This window comes from Musca autumnalis, unplaced genomic scaffold (genome assembly GCF_047663935.1).
Source record: "Musca autumnalis isolate F117 unplaced genomic scaffold, ASM4766393v1 scaffold_4, whole genome shotgun sequence".
NCBI classification, from domain to species: Eukaryota; Metazoa; Arthropoda; class Insecta; order Diptera; family Muscidae; genus Musca; species Musca autumnalis.
Window position 1 is genome coordinate 103,447,623 of NW_027411977.1, and position 23,879 is coordinate 103,471,501.

General features: G+C 34.4%; 1 protein-coding gene across 1 annotated transcript in view; it reads left to right on the forward strand.

Moving 5' to 3' along the window:
- The window catches only part of LOC141403035 (uncharacterized), a 416,517-nt gene that overhangs the window by 292,135 nt on the left and 100,503 nt on the right, over positions 1 to 23,879 (forward strand). The window contains exon 14 of the mRNA XM_073985168.1: positions 22,787 to 22,966. Coding sequence (XP_073841269.1) covers positions 22,787 to 22,966 — 180 coding nt within the window. The remainder of the gene's footprint in view (positions 1 to 22,786; positions 22,967 to 23,879) is intronic.

A 23,879-nucleotide genomic window follows, 5' to 3' on the forward strand; every position in this document is an offset into this window, starting at 1 on the left:
TAATCTAATTTAAAATCATTATAAAAGCGTTCTGGACCAATTTGTTCTCAAATCGCGCCATTTCGGAGCATGTTAGGAACTTTTGATACTATTGCAATTTTTGCTTTTTCTTTATAAACTCGTGAATTTTATGTTTATATTTTTTGTACCTACCGGACAAAAGAATATGGGGCCATTTGCAACGAAGTCGCGAAAGTTACAGGCAGTTTTTGTTGACTTTGCCTGTGAGAATCGTATATGTTTTTTACAAAAATACAACACCAGTACCACGTGGGGAATTTTGTCCTAATAATGAAAACGCGTTTCTAAGATCGATTCGGTTAAAAAAGTTTCCGCGCCGACTGTAATTACTAAAACCCTTTTGATATTGTTTCTACTTATAATTTTAAATTTGCTTTGTTTGAATAAATATTCATAGAAAAAAATACAATTCTCACAGGCAAAGTCATTAAAAACTGTCTGTAACTTTCGCGAATTTGTTGCAAATGACACCATATTCTCTTGTCCAATAGGTACAATAAATATAAACATAAAATTCGCGAGTTTATAAAGAAAAAACAAAAATTGCAATAGTGTCAAAAATTCCTAAAATGCTCCGAAAAGGCGCGATTTGAGAACAAATTGGTCCAGAACGCTTTGATAATGATTTTAAATTAGATTACAAAAAAATAAAAATTTTAATTAAAAGCAAATATGTTGTCATAACAGCTAAAATTAAAAAATGCATTACTGAACTTCAATGCATTTGGTGCGGAAACTTTTTTCGCGATAGGGAAAAATTGACGCCGTATTTCATAATAGTTTTCCATGCTCTACACGGCTATGTGGTGGTATTTTTGATATTTGCAAAAAAGTGCAAAAAGTTATATCCCTAATGTACATGAAATGGATGAGTACCTAATTTAAATGCCAACACCAACAATGTACTTCCATCTGCTCATTTTATGTTTTTATTCCTACCATCTATCCCATACAAACAATTCTTCTTTTGGTCCTATGCCAAAATTGTTTTCTTTTTGAACGAAAGAGGAAAAAATAAAAAGCTTACAATAACGCGCTTCTGCTATCTTCTTCTTTATTTACTCATCCGTTATCCGGATATAAGTGATCGTACAATACATCTTTTTTTCAATATTTATCGCATTTTAATTATTATCTTATTGTATAATGGTTGTCAGCTCTCTGTGTTTTGCAGCATTCAGCAGGTCGGTTTCGTTGGTATAACCTGTCCAGTCCATGATATTTTTGAGCCAGGATGTTTCTTTCCTTCCTCTAGCTGGCCTTCCTTCAATTTTTCCCTTCAGAATTGCTTGTAAAATTATGTATTTGTTGTTCCTTAATACATGTCCCAGATACGCTATTTTGCGCCTTTTTATAGTTGTTATTAATTGCCGGCTTATATTCATCCTTCTTAGTACTTCGTCATTAGAAATTTTCGCAGTCCATGGTATTTTCAGTACTCGCCGGTAAATCCATATTTCAAAGGATTCCAATTTTCTTTCATCAGAGGATTTGAGCGTCCAAACTTCTGTTCCATATAACAGCTCCGACCAAACATAACATTTTATGAAACGTATTTTTGTTGTTATATTTATGTCATGACTTTTCAGGGTTTTACTATATTTACAGAAAGCATCTCGCGCCATCTCTATTCGACTTTTTATTTCTTTCGAGGGATCCCATTTGTCGTTTATTAACATCCCAAGATATTTAAAGGTTCTCACTCTTTCTATTTGTGTACCTTGTACTTTTAAGTTCACCTCAGCATGGGGATTTTTTCTGCTAATGATCATATACTTCGTCTTCTTCATGTTGATTTTAAGACCATATTTCTCACTTCTGCTATACGCTATGCAATAAAAACGTACGAATGAAAAACATAAATCTTTACAAAGGTGTTTCTAACACTTAAGCAATCAACCGTAAAGATGTGTATGTATGTACATATGTTGGTAATATTTCATTATAAAGTAAGGCAGCTGAAGGTAGAAGGGCAAAAGGTTAAAAGGGCAAAGAATCAAGTCAGAAAAAGAAAGACCCAAATGAATATTTTACGTTTTGTTGTTTGCTTAGAGATAATAAGCGTATTAACCCCAACAGTATTGCAGTGATTGATGATTGACATTGTAAAAAAATAATAATTTTCTTTTTTTTTGTTTTACTTATTAAGGCGAAGGTCATTTTTAGAGTGATATTTGAATTAATTCTCTTTCGAGTTGAGCTATTTAGACCTAATAGGTACATTGAAAAATTAGGAATCCACCGAAGTCCCACACATTCAACCACTATGCTACGTTTCACGGGTGGTTAGACCGATCATCAGGCATATTGAATGGTGTTTTTTTTTTTTTTTTATTAGTGGGTGGACGAAGGCTAAGCTTAGAGACTAGCATTTATATCACAAATCATTCGAAATTTGTATATTCGAATTATTTATTTATTTTAATGTTAGTCATTTAATTCCAAACCTTTCCTATAGTCCGACTTGGCTGGTAACCCTATTTTTCAATGCATTATTACAAATACTAAGGCAGCTTTTTTCCACCTTTATTTTATTTGTTCTTCTGTATCAGAAGATTTTGATCATCAATATTTGTCATCGGAATGACAAGTTGATGGTGGCTTAGAACGCTAAGACGCCTGCAACCGTGTCACTTGGTTGTTGGGGTCCCAGGTTCGAATCCCAGCCTGGCTCATGCTGAAATCATTTTTTTTGTTTTGCCTTATTAAGGCGAAATTTGTATATTCGAATTATTTATTTATTTTAATGTTAGTCATTTAATTCCAAACCTTTTTTCCGACTTGGTTGGTAACCCTATTTTTCAATGCATTATTACAAATACTAAGGCAGCTTTTTTCCACCTTTATTTTATTTGTTCTTCTGTATCAGAAGATTTTGATCATCAATATTTGTCATCGGAATGACAAGTTGATGGTGGCTTAGAACGCTAAGACGCCTGCAACCGTGTCACTTGGTTGTTGGGGTCCCAGGTTCGAATCCCAGCCTGGCTCATGCTGAAATCATTTTTTTTTTTTTTGCCTTATTAAGGCGAAGGTCATTTTTAGAGTGATATTTGAATTAATTCTCTTTCGAGTTGAGCTATTTAGACCTAATAGGTACATTGAAAAATTAGGAATCCACCGAAGTCCCACACATTCAACCACTATGCTACGTTTCACGGGTGGTTAGACCGATCATCAGGCATATTGAATGGTGTTTTTTTTTTTTTTTTTTTTTTTTTTTATTAGTGGGTGGACGAAGGCTAAGCTTGGAGACTAGCATTTATATCACAAATCATTCGAATTTTGTATATTCGAATTATTTATTTATTTTAATATTAGTCATTTAATTCCAAACCTTTCCTATAGTCCGACTTGGCTGGTAACCCTATTTTTCAATGCATTATTACAAATACTAAGGCAGCTTTTTTCCACCTTTATTTTATTTGTTCTTCTGTATCAGAAGATTTTGATCATAGTGGTTGAATGTGTGGGACTTCGGTGGATTCCTAATTTTTCAATGTACCTATTAGGTCTAAATAGCTCAACTCGAAAGAGAATTAATTCAAATATCACTCTAAAAATGACCTTCGCCTTAATAAGGCAAAACAAAAAAATGATTTCAGCATGAGCCAGTCTGGGATTCGAACCTGGGACCCCAACAACCAAGTGACACGGTTGCAGGCGTCTTAGCGTTCTAAGCCACCATCAACTTGTCATTCCGATGACAAATATTGATGATCAAAATCTTCTGATACAGAAGAACAAATAAAATAAAGGTGGAAAAAAGCTGCCTTAGTATTTGTAATAATGCATTGAAAAATAGGGTTACCAGCCAAGTCGGACTATAGGAAAGGTTTGGAATTAAATGACTAACATTAAAATAAATAAATAATTCGAATATACAAATTTCGAATGATTTGTGATATAAATGCTAGTCTCCAAGCTTAGCCTTCGTCCACCCACTAATAAAAAAAAAAAAAAAAAAAAAAAAACACCATTCAATATGCCTGATGATCGGTCTAACCACCCGTGAAACGTAGCGTAGTGGTTGAATGTGTGGGACTTCGGTGGATTCCTAATTTTTCAATGTACCTATTAGGTCTAAATAGCTCAACTCGAAAGAGAATTAATTCAAATATCACTCTAAAAATGACCTTCGCCTTAATAAGGCAAAACAAAAAAATGATTTCAGCATGAGCCAGGCTGGGATTCGAACCTGGGACCCCAACAACCAAGTGACACGGTTGCAGGCGTCTTAGCGTTCTAAGCCACCATCAACTTGTCATTCCGATGACAAATATTGATGATCAAAATCTTCTGATACAGAAGAACAAATAAAATAAAGGTGGAAAAAAGCTGCCTTAGTATTTGTAATAATGCATTGAAAAATAGGGTTACCAGCCAAGTCGGACTATAGGAAAGGTTTGGAATTAAATGACTAACATTAAAATAAATAAATAATTCGAATATACAAATTTCGAATGATTTGTGATATAAATGCTAGTCTCCAAGCTTAGCCTTCGTCCACCCACTAATAAAAAAAAAAAAAAAAAAAAAAAAAAAAAAACACCATTCAATATGCCTGATGATCGGTCTAACCACCCGTGAAACGTAGCATAGTGGTTGAATGTGTGGGACTTCGGTGGATTCCTAATTTTTCAATGTACCTATTAGGTCTAAATAGCTCAACTCGAAAGAGAATTAATTCAAATATCACTCTAAAAATGACCTTCGCCTTAATAAGGCAAAACAAAAAAATGATTTCAGCATGAGCCAGGCTGGGATTCGAACCTGGGACCCCAACAACCAAGTGACACGGTTGCAGGCGTCTTAGCGTTCTAAGCCACCATCAACTTGTCATTCCGATGACAAATATTGATGATCAAAATCTTCTGATACAGAAGAACAAATAAAATAAAGTTGGAAAAAAGCTGCCTTAGTATTTGTAATAATGCATTGAAAAATAGGGTTACCAGCCAAGTCGGACTATAGGAAAGGTTTGGAATTAAATGACTAACATTAAAATAAATAAATAATTCGAATATACAAATTTCGAATGATTTGTGATATAAATGCTAGTCTCCAAGCTTAGACTTCGTCCACCCACTAATACAAAAAAAAAAAAAAAAAAAAATAAAAAAAAAAAAAAAAAAAAAAAAACACCATTCAATATGCCTGATGATCGGTCTAACCACCCGTGAAACGTAGCATAGTGGTTGAATGTGTGGGACTTCGGTGGATTCCTAATTTTTCAATGTACCTATTAGGTCTAAATAGCTCAACTCGAAAGAGAATTAATTCAAATAATAATTTTCAACAGCGAGTTAAGTGGTGTATGAGAATTGTTGTGGAAATTGAAAATGTTGACTAGCTTAAAACATATGTATACTGTTTCTGCTTAAGAACATCTTATGTACTTAATGCTACATACAGTATATAGCCCAATAAATATAGGCGTAATTGTGTGTTTAAATGTTTGGTATAATTTACGACATACAGTTGTGGCCATGGGCGTAGCCAGGAATGCTTTTTAGTCGTTCTAATTATACCTTACACCACCTTGTGGTAAGGGGTATTATGCTGTTGTGCATTAGTTTGAAGCATGCAAAAGGAAACGAGATAGACCCATAGTTCCTTTTAGGGATATACATAGAATCACTTTCTGAGTCGATTTACACATGTCCATGTAAAAATCGGTTCAGGTTTGGATATAGCCCCCATATATATTTTCGACCGATTTGAGGTATTTGATGCACGAAACACGCTATGTGACGGAATTTGGTGAAAAAATTATATCAAAATCTGTTCTGATTTGGATTTAGCTCCCATATATATTTTACATATTCACAGTGGTGTAGGGTATTATATAGTAGGCCCCGCCCGACTTTGATCCTTTCCTTACTGTTTTTTTGCATACAAATGAACTGTTTTGTAGGATATAGGGAGGCAGCTGCCCCTCCCTAGCTATTCCTGACTACGCCCATGGTTGTGGCCAATGCACTTGCAATAAAATTGCAAGTTTTATTTTTTATTTAAAATATTTTTTTTTTAAGCTAAATTAATATAGGATCATAAAAAGTTTTTACATGGTATACAGCAAACATTAAAAAAATATGAAAATACATAACACGTCTTAAAATTTAATTGTCAAAACATATGCAACAGAATCAAATCCCGTGCAAAAATCTTGAATATTTAGTAAAATGTTATTTTTTTTATATGATTCAAATCATTTGTTTTTGCTTTGAGAAGTTCACCACTGAACAAAATTTGGCTCGAAACACACTCCCTACATAACGCGAATTTTCGTAATAAAGGTGAACGGTTTGTAAACGTTGTGGAGGCATAAGCTTTTCCATGATAAAATATGAAAAGAAGACTGCTTACAAACGCCTCTACTTCTCTTCTGCAATCAGTACGAAGCAGATTGTTGGCATAGGTCAAATATAAAATTATTAAGTCATTTGGTGTCTCCCTAAAATAATGTCCACCAGTGAAAAGGGCCACAGGAAACAGTCATATGCTAATTTTATGCTAAAATTAGCTGATATTATCTAAACTTATTAAACCTATTTCATATCTTTGTAATGAGTAGTATAATACAAGACAATCGGCGATCATAATTTCTTTAAACAATTTAAAATTTTCAAACATTTTCATCAGAATTTGTTTCAAATGAATACACGGTGCACTTGAAACAAATTTAAATGGAAGGTGCTTCACTTGGGAAGTTTTTGCGGATTCTGAAACTACAATGTTCATAGATGAGAAAAATCAAAAAACAAAACAAAAATCACCGGAACGCTTTGCTTTTTTAGGTTTTCACAATTTTGATTGGAAACCCAAGGTCCTATCGAAATGGGACTAAAGAAAATGTAGCTACCAAATTCTCTACAAGATTGACCTTTATGGTATCTTCGTAGGTTTTACCATTTTTGAGATATGGAACTTCAAATTGGGACAATGCACTGACTGTATAAAACAATGTCACACATGGTGCCTCTTAACTAACTTTTAATGAAAACCGCTTACACAGGGGAAGTTTTTGTGAATTCTGAAACAGCAATGTTCATAGATAAGAAAAATTCAAAAATAAGAAAAAGTCTCTGTAGGCATTTTTAAATAAATCGCGGTCAAAATTCACATTTTTAGGTGTTTTTTAGGTTTTCACGATTTTGCTTTTAAACCGCAAGTCCAATCGAAATTAAACTATAGATAATGTTGTAGCTGTGAAAATTCTCTAGAGGATTGACGTTTATGATTTGTTCCCAGGATGTACCATTTTTGAGATCAAGGAGCTCAGTTTACATTTTTTGTTAGGGTTTCGCAATTCGATACAGAATTGAATTCTCAAAAACGGTAAAACCGACGAGAATACCATAAAGGTAAATCTTGTAGAGAATTTTCACAGCTACAACATTTTCTTTAGTCCCATTTAGATAGGACTTGCTGTTTCTAAGCAAAATCGTGAAAACCTAAAAAACCCTTACAACTGCCAACCTTAATTGCGATTTATTTAAAAAGCGCTCCGGCGATTTTCTTTTTTGTTTTTTGATTTTTCTCATCTATGAACATTAAAGTTTCAGAATCCTCAAAAACTTCCCAGGTGCAAGCACCTTCCATTTAAATTTGCTTCAAAAGCGCCGTGATACGAATATAATTGAATTTTAACATCTGTCGTATTTCCTTTATCTTTTTTTTTTCTTTTTGTTAAAGTTTCTAATGTAAATGACAAAAGTGCCCTTTTGTAATCATTTAATAGTAATAATAATTATTCTCCTTTATTTCTTTGCTCCACCACTTCCTTTACAGGTACCCTATTCACGGTGCTCTTGAAACAATTTTAAATGGAAGGTGCTTACACCTCGGAAGTTTTTGCGGATTCTGAAACTACAATGTTCATAGATGAGAACAATCAAAAAACAAAAAAAATCGCCGGAGCGCTTTTTAAATAAATCGCGATTTAAGTTGACATTTTTAGGGGTTGTTTAGGTTTTCGCGATTTTGCTTAGAAACCGCATTTCCTATCAAAATGGGACTAAAACAAATATTGTAGCTATGAAAATTCTCTACAAGATCGACCTTTATGGTATTTTCGTAGTTTTTACCATTTTTGAGATATAGAAGTTCAACTTGGGATAATGCACTGACTGTATCGCCCCCTTATAAAACAATGTCATGTAGGGTGCGCCTTAACTAACTTTTGATGAAAACCGCTTACACAGTGAAAGTTTTTGTGAATTCTGAATCAGCAGTGTTCATAGATGAGAAAAATCCAAAAACAAGAAAAAATCGCTGTAGGGATTTTTAAATATATCGCGGTCAAAATTCACATTTTTGGGTGTTTTTTAGGTTTTACGATTTTGCTTGAAACCCGCAAGTCCAATCGAAATGGAGCTAAAGAAAATGTTGTAGCTGTCAAAATTCTCTAGAGGATTGACTTTCTCATTTGTTCCCAGCTTGTACCATTTTTGAGATAAGGAAGCTCAGTTTACATTTTTCGTTTTTTTTTTTTTGTTAGGGTTTCGCGAATTTGCTTGAATGCGGTAAGTCGTATCGACATGTGACCTGAGAAAATCTTAAAGCTGTGAAAATTCTCTACAAGACTGGCTTAAGTAACTTATCCTTAGTTGTAACATTTTTTTAGATATATAAGTTTAAGTTGGGAATTTGCTGTCATGACATTGTTTTATAAGGGGGCGATACAGAATAGAATTGAATTTGAATTGTCCCAATTTGAACTTCTATATCTAAAAAACGGTAAAAACTACGGAAATACCATGAAGGTCAATCTTTTAGAGAATTTTCATATCTACAACATTTGTTTTAGTCGCATTTTGATAGGAAATGTGGTTTCTAAGCAAAATCGCGAAAACCTAAACAACCCCTAAAAATGTCAACTTAAATCGCGATTTATTTAAAAAGCGCTCCGGCGATTTTTTTGTTTTTTGATTGTTCTCATCTATAAACATTGTAGTTTCAGAATCCGCAAAAATTTCCGAGGTGTAAGCACCTTCCATTTAAAATTGTTTCAAGAGCACCGTGTATTGGTAATGGGCTTACAAATATTAAGACCCGCCCCAAAAGAAAAACAACAAAAATTACTAAAATAAAGAAAAGGCAACGTTATTCATAAGCAATTTGTTCAACACACTTTTCCGCCGCATTATGCCAACATAATGTTAAATACAGAAAAAATAAAACAAAGACCGCTTAAGTCAACCAAATTGTATACATTTCGTGCCCTATCTTAGAATTTGAAAATGTTCTTATTTTTGTTTGTCATTTTATGTTTATTTTGTTTTTTTGCTTTGCACTCGCTGCCATACCTTTGGCCTCCATAAGAATACGTGTATATGTAGGTATGTTCGTATATAGCGGCAGATAACGGCAACGGCATCTTAGAAAACGACAACATCCCGACCGTAAAGTTGAATTAATATTATTAATTTGATTTTAAATTCATTTCAATGTGTACACCCCTGTTGAGATATACAATGTTATTGAAATTAAATTGTGGCAAAAATTGAAGCTGATATTTACAAACGTAAAGGTCTTTCTACATATTTTATAATATCAACAAATAAAAGGAAATTTAGCTTAAGTTAACATTTGTCAGATATATATTCTTCTTGTTCCTTAAATTCATATGATAAATAATATGAAGGACTATAGAAAATTATGCTTTTTTAATCTATCTTCATACACATAATGCTTATGACCTTACTATCACGTACTTATCACGTTCAATGCTAATATATTTACCCTATGATTTACCCTACGACTAAGGAGCACTATAACAATACAAACCAGTAAGGAAAGGATGAAATTCGGGCGGGGCCGATTATATGATATCCTACACCACTGTTAATAGGTAAAATATATATGGGAGCTAAATCCAAATGTGAAAAGATTACGATATAATTTCGCACATATATTTCTAGACCAAACACTTCAAAATTCGACATACATAGCGTCTTTGGTGCATCAAATACCTTAAATCGGGCGAAAATATATATGGAAGCTATATCCAAATCCGAACCGATTTCGATAAAATTTGGAACACTTATTTCTAGACCAAATTGCGTCACACATTCCATATATCATTGAGATCGGACATATATAACGTGTATCGTGCACCAAATACCAAAAATCGGCAAAAAATATATATGAGAGCTATATCCAAATCTAAACCGATTTTATTATAATTTGGCCCACTTATTTCTAGACCAAATTGCGTCACACATTCCATATTTCATTGAGATCGGACATATATAACGTGTTTCGTGCACCAAATTCCAAAAATCGGCCAAAAATATATATGGGAGCTATATCCAAATCTGAACCGATTTTAATATAATTTGGCACACTTATTTCTAGACCAAATTTCGTCAGACATTCCAAATTTCCTTGAGATCGGACATATATAACGTCTTTCGTGCACCAAATACCAAAAATCGGCCGAAAATTTATATGGGAGCTATATGTAAATGTAAACCGATTTTGATATTATTTGGCACATTTATCTATAGACCTAATTCAGTAACACATTCCAAATTTCATCAAAATTGGACAGATACAGCGTGTTTGGTGCATCAAATACTTCAAATCGGCCGAAAATTTATATGGGAGCTATATCCAAATCTGAACCGATTTTGATTTAATTTGGCACATTTATCTATAGACCTAATTCAGTAACACATTCCAAATTTCATCAAAATTGGACAGATACAGCGTGTTTGGTGCATCAAATACCTCAAATCGGCCGAAAATATGTATGGGAGCTATATCCAAATCTGAACCGATTTTCACAAAAAGCGTTTTTTATTAGGCTAAAAAAATTATCTTCGCCAATTTTCAGCCAAAACGAACAATAAATCCGACCTGTACATGCATATCCCTAGAAGGAACTATGGGTCTATCTCTTTTCCTTAGGCATTCTACATACAAATGTACTAACACATAATACCCTTACCACAGGGTGGTATAGGGTATAAAAATTAACTCAGACTTCGACAGTTTGCAAATTCGCCAACTACACTTTGGCATATGTTTAGAAAAGAGACGATGGAAATCGCCACATGTCCATATGGGCCCGAACAGGGTTTCAGAGTCGGAGTGTTGCAAATTTTGCTTTTGGGTTTGCGTTTAACAAGTAACCAAAGTCTATATTCGCGACGGAGCCAACTATGTGATACCCTACACCACTACTCCTGCGCATAACTTTTTGGCGGATCGACTTTTCTCTGCTTATTTACGACAAGATCTCTGTGTCTTACTTCCTGCAACATACAAATATACCATAACTTAAGTTTCATACGCAGCACTGAATTGGTAGGGAACGCCTACACATCTCCTATATTTATGCTGTAAAATCTGTTGTTTCTTGGAAAACGAAATAAGTCTAAAAATAAAAATTTTCAGGAGAGCGAAAACTATATTTTTTGCCCTCAGCATTTATGCTAACGAAATGTCGAAAAGTCAAAAAAAAATTAACATTGATGAAGCCAAGGTTTGCACTGTTATAATTCGCGAAATATTGCAGTGTACCACGATATATGACCATATTTGGATCAAACGAAGTGTTTTTAATCAAAGCTCAAAAATGTGGATAAAAAGTTTATTTGCGCGGAAGCTATGACCGCGTAAATGAATAAAAATAGGTAAAACACGTTGAAGCAAACGAGTTTTTTACGTTGTTATTCGATTGGCGGTTTACGGATATCTGTCCAAAGTAAAAGTAGAAGAATACAAAAAGAAGATTACACTTCTAATGTAGCACATTTCAAAATCTCCACTACATCCACCTTTTATGGATGCTGACATTTTGAAGCGAGATTTTAGGTGCTTTTGGATTTTTGATCTAACTGCGACGCGCATTCGGGTATTTCAGAAAACATATAATAGAATCAAGGTATTCGCGATGGCGCATAATTTGATATGTATATCGACCATGTAGCCCAGACAGCATCACAGTAATCCACTGCCAAATGCCAAAATTTAGTGCGATATTTTTTTCGAAAAACCCTATTTTTTGGGTACAGTATTTACAATATCTTTATACCCTCCACCATATGGAGGGTATAATTAAATTTGTCATTCCGTTTGTAACACATCGAAATATTCGTCGGAGGCCCTATAAAGTATATATATTATTGATCAGCATAAAATTCTATGTCGATTTGACCATGTCCGTCTGTCCGTCCGTCCGTCCGTCCGTCTGTCTGTCTGTTGAAATCAAGATACAGCTCGCAATTTTAAAGATAGAGAGTCAAAATTTGGTACAGAAGTTTTTATCACTTGCAGGATGGTTGGTATTGAAAATGGGATATATCGGTCCACGTTTTGATATAGCACCCATAGAACGGTACCTCCCGATTTTCGGTATTTTTAAGGTTTTAGCTTCATTATCCTACCAAAATGGCTGAAATTTGGTACGTAGTCTTCTTTAGGGGTATAAAACTTTCCCCCAGAATTTTGTCGGTATCGGTCCACACCTTCATATAGCCCCCATAAAACGGTACCTCCCGATTTTCGGTATTTTTAAGGTTTTAGCTTCATTATCCTACCAAAATGGCTGAAATTTGGTACGTAGTCTTCTTTAGGGGTATAAAACTTTCCCCCAGAATTTTGTCGGAATCGGTCCACACCTTCATATAGCCCCCATAGAACGGTACCTCCCGATTTTGGTATTTTTAAGGTTTTAGCTTCATTATCCTACCAAAATGGCTGAAATTTGGTACGTAGTCTTCTTTAGGGGTATAAAACTTTCCCTTAGAATTTTGTTGGTATCGGTCCACACCTTCATATAGCCCCCATAGAACGGTACCTCCCGATTTTCGGTATTTTTAAGGTTTTAGCGTCATTATCCTACTAAAATGGCTGAAATTTGGTACGTAGTATTCTTTAGGGGTATAAAACTTTCCCCCAGAATTTTGTTGGTATCGGTCCACACCTTCATATAGCCCCCATTGAACGGTACCTCCCGATTTTCGGTATTTTTAAGGTTTTAGCTTTATTATCCTACCAAAATGGCTGAAATTTGGTACGTAGTTTTCTTTAGGAGTATACAACTTTCCCCCAGAATTTTGTCGGTATCGGTCCACACCTTCATATAGCCCCCATAGAACGGTACCTCCCGATTTTCGGTATTTTGAAGGTTTTAGATTCATTATCCTACCAAAATGGCTGAAATTTGGTACGTAGTCTTCTTTAGGGGTATAAAACTTTCCCTTAGCTTTCCTAAAAATGGCTGAAAGTTGGCACGTAGTCTTCTTTAGGGGTATAAAACTTTCCCCCAGAATTTTGTCGGTATCGGTCTACACCTTCATATAGTCCCCATAGAACGGTACCTCCCGATTTTCGGTATTTTGAAGGTTTTAGCTTCATTATCACACCGAAATGGCTGAAATTTGGTATTTAGACTTCGTTGGGGGTACTCAAACTCCCCTTTAAATTTGTCGGTATAGGTCCACGCCTTCATATAGCACCCATGGAAAAATACCTCCCGATTTTCGGTATTTTGAAGGTTTTAGATTCATGATCCTACCAAAATGGCTGAAATTTGGTACGTAGTCTTCTTTAGGGGTATAAAACTTTCCCTTAGCTTTCCTAAAAATGGCTGAAAGTTGGTACGTAGTCTTCTTTAGGGGTATAAAACTTTCCCCAGAATTTTGTCGGTATCGGTCTACACCTTCATATAATCCCCATAGAACGGTACCTCCCGATTTTCGGTATTTTGAAGGTTTTAGCTTCATTATTCCACCAAAATGGCTGAAATTTGGTATTAAGTCTTCTTTGAGCCCAAAAACTTTCCGTCAAAAATGTGTCGGTATAGATCGACGTTTTGAAATAGCCCATATAGAATAGTGCCTCACATTGTTTTACCGAAATTGCTGAAATTTAGTATTAAGTCTTCTTCATACACGAAAGGAAACTAATTATTCCATTTTACTTCAATACAACTTGTGGTGGAGGGTATAACAAGTTCGGCCCGGCCGAACTTAACACCGTTTTTACTTGTTTTAAGTTATTTTTTATTTGAAAATTCAGTTATAGTTTTTGAGAAATTCAGTTATAGTTTTTTGAGGGGGTTTTCAGACTTAAACCACTATAACTTAGACATTTGTTAACTGATTTAAACAAATAATAACTTGTTCTAAAGATATTATTCACCCCTTTAAAAGGAAGAAGGATCACTAGAAATCCGTTTAAATTTGAAAATGTAAGAAACCCAGATTTTCCCTACTTTTACCGTTATAAAAAAATAAAACGAAGTGACCCCAACGAACTAAAGGCATTGTCGTTGTCCACGGATTCCAACACGATATAATTTTGCATCAGAACACTTGAATATTTTTCTGGTGAACTTTTGTAGCACAGTGTCATTTATCAACATTTTTCGAAAAGTTTGCACCTTCTCAAGGCCAAAACTGAAGGAGCGTTCCAATGCTTTCGCGATGTATTAGAGAGTTCTTAATTACTGTCTTGGCCACCATTTTTATATTTGTGTTGGATCGAAAATCTCAATGGTTTGGCTGTTATATGCAAAATATCCAAAAAACGTCAATAAAAAACTTAAAGTCAAAATCGGGAGGCTCGATTTTCACGGTAGATATATGGTCCAGTGGACTTTTTTGCTCAGTTCAATTCCAGGAATAAGAAACGCGAAGGGCTAATTAAGGTTTTCAAATCGCCCCGGCCTAATGTCGGTGTCTTGGTAGACGAAGTCTTTAACTTACTCAACATTATAGGAAGTACATATAACTTTTAGTTATTTAAAGACTTTGTCTACCTCGTCAATTACAGTTCTGAATCTGAGTTCTCTAGACGCATTGAGCGTGGATACCATCAACTTGGTCCAAAAGCCGTTTACCCAGACCCACTTTAGCAGATTGTTTCTCTACCTTTTTTAAAGGTATCAGTTACTTCGTTCACATATTTACATTGTTTCTTTACCTTGTGGCCTTGAAATCCCCTAGAATAATTTGTATGACATCTTCAGGATAGGAACTACGAGTTTTTGAGGCGCACGTGCACCTCTTTCGGTTGCTGTGACGTCTTCATTATTCTATTGCACTTTTTGTAAGTCGATTTGCCCACCTTGTTCAAAATTTGTCTCTTCGGAAATGTTACTGGAAAGTTTATATACTACATATACATATGTATGTTTTATCATAGAAATAATTATGGTCAACTGTTATGTCAACTTAGAAGTATATCTTTTGAAATTGTATTAAAAATCGCACAATTGTTCATTGTCAAAATATATCATAAATCAAGTTAAGCTAATTTTAAAGAAATCCATTAAAATCCTATAGCAACAAAGACAAAGATTTATTCGCGACCATAAATTCAACCTGGAATTAATTGTGGTAATTAAAAGTATTCAAGTAAACTCCCCAAACTTAACGCAAAATTGTCAATGGCACACAAAATATTCATTATTAAATAGCATCATGAACTCTGTCCTAACTAACAAATGCAGATTATTAAAATTAAAAGGCGTCCCCATAAAATGTGTAATCTCGATGATGTGCTTGTGTTTTTTTCCTTTCAACCACAGCTCAGCAGCCATAAAACAAATGACAACAATAATCGTTGCTTTTTAGAAATAAATATTTACCTAGCCACTACCATCATCAATACTGCCACTCAACGAAACACTGGCACTTACCGACCACTTTGGAAATAATGAAAAGCTACTGAACAAGAAGAGTCCATCCTTATGCTTCTTGTCTTTAAAACAAACACAAAAATGGAAAAATTCTATTTAAAGACCAGTAAGAAAGTAGCAAAAGCATTACATTCTCTAGTTACATTCCCTGGTAAAAACACAGGAATTTAAAACAATTTCTAAACATGTTTTTTATTTGCTACCCCACAAAAACCAGCTGTTAAAATAATAGTCGATTATAAAACGTGTTCAAAACATCCAAGAAATATTTTCTTCAAGTGAAGACGAAGAGTGGTAGAGAGGGTGAGAGTATCCTTGGTTGGTGTGGTGTCTGCAACTGTGCGATTAACCTCTTTGGTTTGGTTTAGTTTGAAGTGGGGTAATGTCTCATTATGGCACAAGTTAATAATAAATTCTGCGAAAAGGTAATTATGGAATCAGATAATCAATGACCATACAAAACACAATTAAACAAAAAAAAATATAATTATACCCATCTATCAGGCTTTGCTAATCATTCGTCACTTGAATGACGTTGCGTTTTGTACGTTAAAGATGGCAGAGTTAATATTCAACTTTTCAAAATGGTATAGATAAAATTAATGGGTTTTGTTTTATCAATTTATGGACCTTACAAAAGCTTTAAATGGACAAATATCTGGTAAAATAATAATTGCTCACTTTAAAAACAGTCTGTTATATATTTAGGACTTTCTTCGCTAGTATGGTTCAAATTGCCAAAATACACCTTATCGTTATCATACACCAAGACTTCGCTTGCGTCGTTTCACTTTGGTATAAACACTAGGCCGGGGCGATTTGTGTGGAAGGAGAAAACCTCTACTGGAAAAAAAAGTCTACTGGACCATATGTCTATGATGAAAATCGAGCCTCCCGATTTTGCTTTTAAGTTTTTTATATACGTTTTTTTGACATCTTGGCATATAACAGCCAAACCATTGAGATTTTCGAGCCAACACAAAAACAAAAGTTGTTGCCAAGGCAGTAATTAGAACTCTCTAATACATCGCAAAAGCATTGGAACGCTTTTTCAGTTTTGGTCTTGAGAAGGTGCAAACTTTTCGGAAAATGTCGATAAATGGCTCTGTGCTAAAAAGTTGACCAGAAAAATATTCAAGCGTTCTGATGCAAAATTCCATCGTGTTGGGATCCACGGAGAACGACAATGCCTTTAGTTCGTTTGGGTCACTTCGTTTTATTTTTTTATAACGGTGACCAAAACTGAAAAAGCGTTCCAATGCTTTTGCGATGTATTATAGAGTTCTTAACTACTGCCTCAGCAACAACTTTTGTCTTTGTGTTGGCTCGAAAATATCAATGGTTTTGCTGTTATATGCCAAGATGTCAAAAAACGTACATAAAGAAATTAAAGTCAAAATCGGGAGGCTCGATTTTCATTGTAGACATATGGTCCAGTAGACTTTTTTGCTCAGTTCAATCCCAGGAATCGAAAACGCGAAGGGCCCATTAAGGTTTTCAAATCGCCCCGGCCTAATAAACACCATTTAAACAAACAAAATATTAGGTCTGTCGGTGACCAAAAATTTGTAACAATTTGGAAAAATTTTTTTCTGGAAGTCCGTTAACACAAAAGTTCTGCAAAAAACAGCGATTCGAGAGAGACACTTAGACAGTTATTGTACTAGAGCAGGGGAGAACACGGAAAGAGTATTTTTATGCGGAATCTTAATTTAAATTAAAGGCGTGCGCTCTTCTTATTCATCTATGTACTATTTTTTGCAAATTTTTGCTGGTCAAATTGTTCTTGAAAGAAGGGGTATTGACACCGTTTGCATTAGGGCGGGTTAACCATTATTATGATGATTTATTTTAACGTAAACACAATACAATTTATATTCGAAATCCAGTGGGTTTATTAAATCTGGTCATATGCAAACGCACTGTTGCTTTTTGCAAAAGCATTTCCTGGATAATTCTTACTGGATACTATGGGGGCTATATCAAACCGTCGATCTATATCGACAAATTTCTGGCGTAAAGTTTTTAGACTCAAAGAAGACTAAATACCAAATTTACGATATTTCAGTAGGATAATGTGGTTAAAACCTGCAAAATACTGTAAGTCACGAGGTGCGCTTCCATGGAAGGAAGAGGTGGACCTATACTGATAATTCTTTTCTGGAACATTTTATAACCCCATGAAAGACTAAATAACTAATTTCAGTCATTTCGGTGGGATATTAACGTCACATCCTTCACAATTATGAAAATCGGGACGTACCGTTCTATGGGGGCTATATCGAAACGTAGACCTGTACCGTCGAAATTCAGTCGTAAAGGGTTTTACTTCCAACGTAGAGTTAATAGCAAATCTCAGCCATTTCTGTTTGTTGTTGTGGCCACAACCCTTAAAAAAAGGAAAATCGGGAGGTACCGATCTATGGGGTCTATATGAAGGCGTGGACCTATACCGACAAATTTCATATGGAAAGTTTTATAACTAAAATGAGGACTAAATACCGAATTTCATCAATATGGGAAAAATATTGAGGTTACAACCTTCAAAATGCCGGAAATCGGGCGGTTCCATTCTTTGGGGATATATAAAGGCGTGGAGCCATACCAACAAAATTAGGGGGGAAAATTATATGTGATAATGAAGCTAAAACCTTCAAAATACCGAAAATCGGGTGGTACCGGCTGTATTAAAGCGTGGGCCTGCACCAACAAATTTCTGTGGGAAAGTTTTGATGAATATTGAGGTCACAACCATAAAAATACCGATAATCGGGAGGTACCGTTCTAATGGGGCTATATGAAGGCGTGGACCTATACCGACAAATGTAGAGTGGAAAGTTGAATACCCCTAACGAAGACTAAATACCAAATTTCAGCCATTTCAATGGATTATTGTGGCCATAACCTTCAAAATACCGAAAATCGGGAGGTACCGTTCTATGGGGGCTATATGAAGGCGTGGACCTGCACCTACAAATTTCTGGGGGAAAGTTTCGTACCCACAATGAAGAATAAATACCAAATTTCCGCCATTTCGCAGTAATATTGGGACCACAACCTTCAAAATACCGAAAATCGGGAGGTACCGTTCTATGGGGGCTATATGAAGGCGTGGACCCATACCAGCAAAATTCTGGGGGAACGTTTTATACAACCAGCGAACACTTAATACCAAATTTCAGCAATTTCGGTGGAAAATGAAGCTAAAACCTTCAAAATACCGAAAATCGGGTGGTACCGTTCTATGGGGGCTATATCAAAACGTGGACCGATGTAACCCATTTGCAATACCAAACATCCTAGGAGTAATAGAAACTTTTATACTAAATTTCAAAGCTCTATCTTAAAAAATTGCGAGCTGTATCTTGATTTCAACAGATGAACTGGCGGACATGTTTATATCGACTTAGAATTTTACCCTGGTCAATAATATATGTACTTTATAGGGTCTCAGATGAATATTTCGATGTGTTACAAATGGAATGACAAATTTAATTATACCCTCCATTTTATGGTGGAGGGTAATTATAATTCAAGTTTTAAATTCAAAGGTGAAAAACTGAATTTCATGACAATATTTCTTAATTAGCTATTTTAAAACTAGTTGATTTGACTTTAACGACCTTTTATTGCAACCATATTCATACGAATTGAGAATTTTATAAAATAACTAGCTGATCCGGTCCAAGTTGCTGGCCCGTTCTTTAAGTATTAAATGACAATTTAAAACTTTATACAAACAAGAATTACTTCACTCATTTCAGTTACCATTCTTACGAAATATATTTTTTAAAGCGAATGGAGTCATTTCCAGTTAGAGGTGTATTATAACTGTAGTGGATTTAACAATATTCAGGTCCAATCTCAAACGGACTTATTTCAAACCGACTTTAGATTTAATTAGCAGATAACTTCTTAATAATTGGGTATAGTATATTGTCCTCAAACAAAACTCGGATTCAAACTTGTCCCGCAACATTTCAAATGCTGAATTTTGAAATGATATGACAATTTTCATATTCTGTAGTCCTTAGTCCTTTTTAGAAATATTAGGTGTGTTGCTGCAACATTTTTTCAGCAAATTTTTCTTTGTACAACTGTCAAAATTAGCAACATTAGTAGTAATTATTACTAATTTTCACGTAAAAAGACACAGCTAATGTATGTAACACATCGAAATAAATGTAATTTTCGATCAGCATGTTGAAATTTTTAGGGGTTGTTTAGGTTTTTGCTATTTTGCTTGGAAACCGCAAGTCCTATCAAAATGGGAGTAAAAAAAATGTTTTAGCTATCAAAATTCTCTACAAGATTGACCTTAATGATATTTTCGAAGGTTTTACAACTTTTGAGATATAAAAGTTGAAATTGGGACCTAAAAATATGAATTTTGACCGCGATTTATTTAAAAATAATTACAGCCATTTTTTCTTGTTTTTGGATTTTTCTCATCTATGGACATTGCTGTTTCAGAATACACAAAAACTTACCCTGTGTAAGCGGTTTTCATTAAAAGTTAGTTAAGGCTCACCCTTCATGACATTGTTTTATAAGGGATCGATACAGTCAGTGCATTGTCCCAATTTGAACTTCAATATCTCAAAAATGGTAAAACCTACGAAAATACCGTTAAGGTCACTCTTATAGAGAATTTTCATAGCTACAACATTTCCTTGAATCTGATTTTTATAGGACTTGCAAAATCGTGAAAGCCTAAACAACCCCTAAAAATGTCAACTTGAATCGCTATTTATTTAAAAAGCGCTCCTGCGATTTTTTTTGTTTTTTGATTTTTCTCGTCTATGAACATTGTAGTTTCAGTATCCGCAAAAACTTCCCAGGTGTAAGCACCTTCCATTTAAATTTGATTCAAGAGCACCGTGACTGTTCTTCAGTCTGTCTATTGAAATCAAGATACATCTCGCAATATTTAAGATACAGCTTGATAATTTGATACAGAATTTCTCCTATGATGTTTGGTTGAGTCATATCGGTCCAAGTTTTGATATAGTCCCCATAGAACAGTACCGCCCGATTTTCAGTATTCTCCATTAAATTTGGAGTTTAGTCTTCCCAAGGGGTATAAAACTTTATCACATAATATGGTCGATGCCAGTCCATATTTGATAAAGCCTTCATAGAACGTGCCTTCCGATTTTCGGTATTTTCAAGGTTTTAGCCATATTATCCATCCAAATTGGCTATAATTTGCTGGTTTGCTGTTCTCCGTTGGGGGTCGTAAATATTTCTGCAGAGAATTGTCGGTATAGTTTTGATATAGCTCCAATGTAACGGTACCTCCCGATTTTAGAAACTTTGGAGAGTTAGCCTAATTATCTCACCGAAGTGGCTAAAGTTTGATAGTTGTTGTTGTAGCAGCATGGATACCTACGTACAATCATACATTGATGCTAGGTTGGTAACCGCTTTCCCAAACACTGTAGTTTCGTGTCAATCCGGTACGATAGAGCCCGCTGCCGTTAGATTGAAAATATGATAGTTGGTCTCCTTCGCGGACCGTAAATATTCCTGCAGCAGACGGTTGAATGTAAACCATGCTGTATGTTTCTTTATAAATTTTAAGAAAAGGCATCATTTCAAAAACTGTGAATTGATAATTCCCTTCGCCGGGATGAAATCATGATATTGGTAGCAATCAGTAAAATTTTGCAACACTGTCAGTTCGTTTTGAAAAACATTACTCTCTGTAATAGAGGGTAATAAATGAAGTTGAGCCAATGGGGGAATACTCCACTCAAGCAATCAAATGAGATTGCATCTTCAACAATAAACAAACAGAAAAGCAATTTATTAAAAGAAAAAATTATACTCATTTTATAACGTTATTCTAAAATAAAGGAACAATTGAATTGAAAAAATTTGAATTGAATTGAAATATTCCTGCAGAGAATTTTCGGTATAGGTCCACGTTTTGATATAGCGCCCTAGAACGTAACCGCCACGGAAGTGGCTGAAATCTGGCTCTAATATAATTTACTGAGCAGAGTATAAAAAAAGTTCGGCCCGATCGAACTTTGCGTTTTTTTCTTGCTTTTAACAGAGTGCCATTGGAATTATCGAGATTTTGTTATATTGAAAAATGTTATCTTTATCGATCTTATCCAAGGATTGAAATCAATGTTCATGGCGTTTATGTAGTCCCACTTGCCACATTTGGAGATGTTATCTATAATTATAAAGTTTTCACAAATCGGATACGACCGCTGTATTCTACTACCAAAACACCCAATAATGATACCACAATTACAATTGTATTGCATATCAATATGTGTAATAATATCTGAGATTTTGCATTGTAAGCTGCTATTTTAGTCATTTTAAATAACTTTTGCTGATTTCCCAATCGAACTTTCCGGAATTTCGGTCAAGTGACATTTCAAGTTATCGGGATTTTACTGTATTTCAAAACGTGTGGTTGATCGCGCTATCCCACTTATTAAAGCCAGTGCTTTTTAGGGTTTTTGTAGGCACATTTACTAAAAATAGCTATATTATCAGAAATAATACATCTTTGAAAAATTGGGCTGACCGCGGTATTTTACTTCTGCGACGACCATTCCTGGTCAAGACAGTAATTACAATAGTATACCAAACAACATTTAAACAATACGTTTAAAAATATCTTGGATTTGTCGTTTTCTTAAAAAGAAATTGTGGGGGGATTTTATTTATATATAGATAAAATAATTCAGAATATTAAACGAAAAACTTCTCTAAAAACATATAATAATGCAATTACCAAGAATACACACTCATTACTCCGCCCACAAAAATTTTATTTAAACAAACTATTGTTTTAGTCTCTGTGTTTTCTTTTTTAATAAAATAATGTTTTTTTTAATATCCTCCATAAGCGTGTGAAGGATAAAATGTTTCTTCAAAACAGGAATATTTTACTGTTATTACAGCATTGCAATTATTGTTTTAGCTGTCTTTCTTTGTATCCCATATATACATATATCTATATATATATATATATACATGTGTATTATTACAGGTCTTTTTCTTCCTCATGAACTTTTGTCCTAATTTTAACTATTACATTACACATTGTTTGTCTATTCTTTTTTGTTCTATTTATTTTAGGGTTCAAAACTTAGATTCAATTGTACGTGTTGCAGACCGTGAACTGCCGGTGGTGAACACAAGAGGTGATGTCCTGTTCAATTCATGGAAGGGTATATTTAATGGCCAAGGAGGTTTCTTTTCACAAGCACCACGCATATACAGTTTCAGTGGTAAAAATGTGTTAACGGATCCCTTGTGGTAAGTCTTTATTAATAAGTATGATTTTTAAAAATGTTTGTTTTATTGACACTTGGGGAAATTTAAAACCGTAATAGTATAGATTGATAATATTGATATTGATAATAATTATAATAAATCCAAATAAATATCGTTGATATTGAACTTCTGAATAAATATTCTACATAGTTACAATTAACTAGTTATAACAAGAAGCATTACCTCTTATTAGTGGAGTTTATGTGGGTTGTGGAATTTTAAACCAAACATTTACAACTTCATTACCCATTAAGAATACAGTAATGAGACAGAGAAAAATTAAAGAAAACATTTCAAGCGTAATGGAATATTAGACTAAATATAAAATATATTGTAAGAACAAAAAAAAGAGAACAGGGCAGAACAGAAACAAACTTAGACTTAGCAATAAGTCCCGCCGGACTAATTAACTTTACCATATACTCCGAGAACCAATCGAAGAGATAGCCATTCGAAATATTGGAAAAAATAATGTTCGATTTGCGATGTTTTAGATCATTAAAATATTTTATAGGGAAGAAGGGGTTCAGTAGTCCGCTTTGGATACGTTTCATAAATTACAGGAAGATCGTCATAAAATCAAGGCGTAATTAAATTTTAACAAGTACAAAGGGTTAAGTTCGCCATGGACAAATTATTTATACCTCCCATCATGAATTATTCTAAACAAGAATATAATAATTACTTTTCTTTCGGTTACGAAAGTACTTATATCTATAATTTGTGGTGGGGTAGTTTTGTGAGAACACTAACTTCCAAATTACAGCCGATTAAGAACGAAAAAGGCATGGGGACACGAGAAGCGTTACTAGCTGTACAAGTATTAATACAAAATTGTCGAGTGGTACAAAAAGATGTATTTTTATGTTTCATAGACTACGAAAAAGCGTTCGAT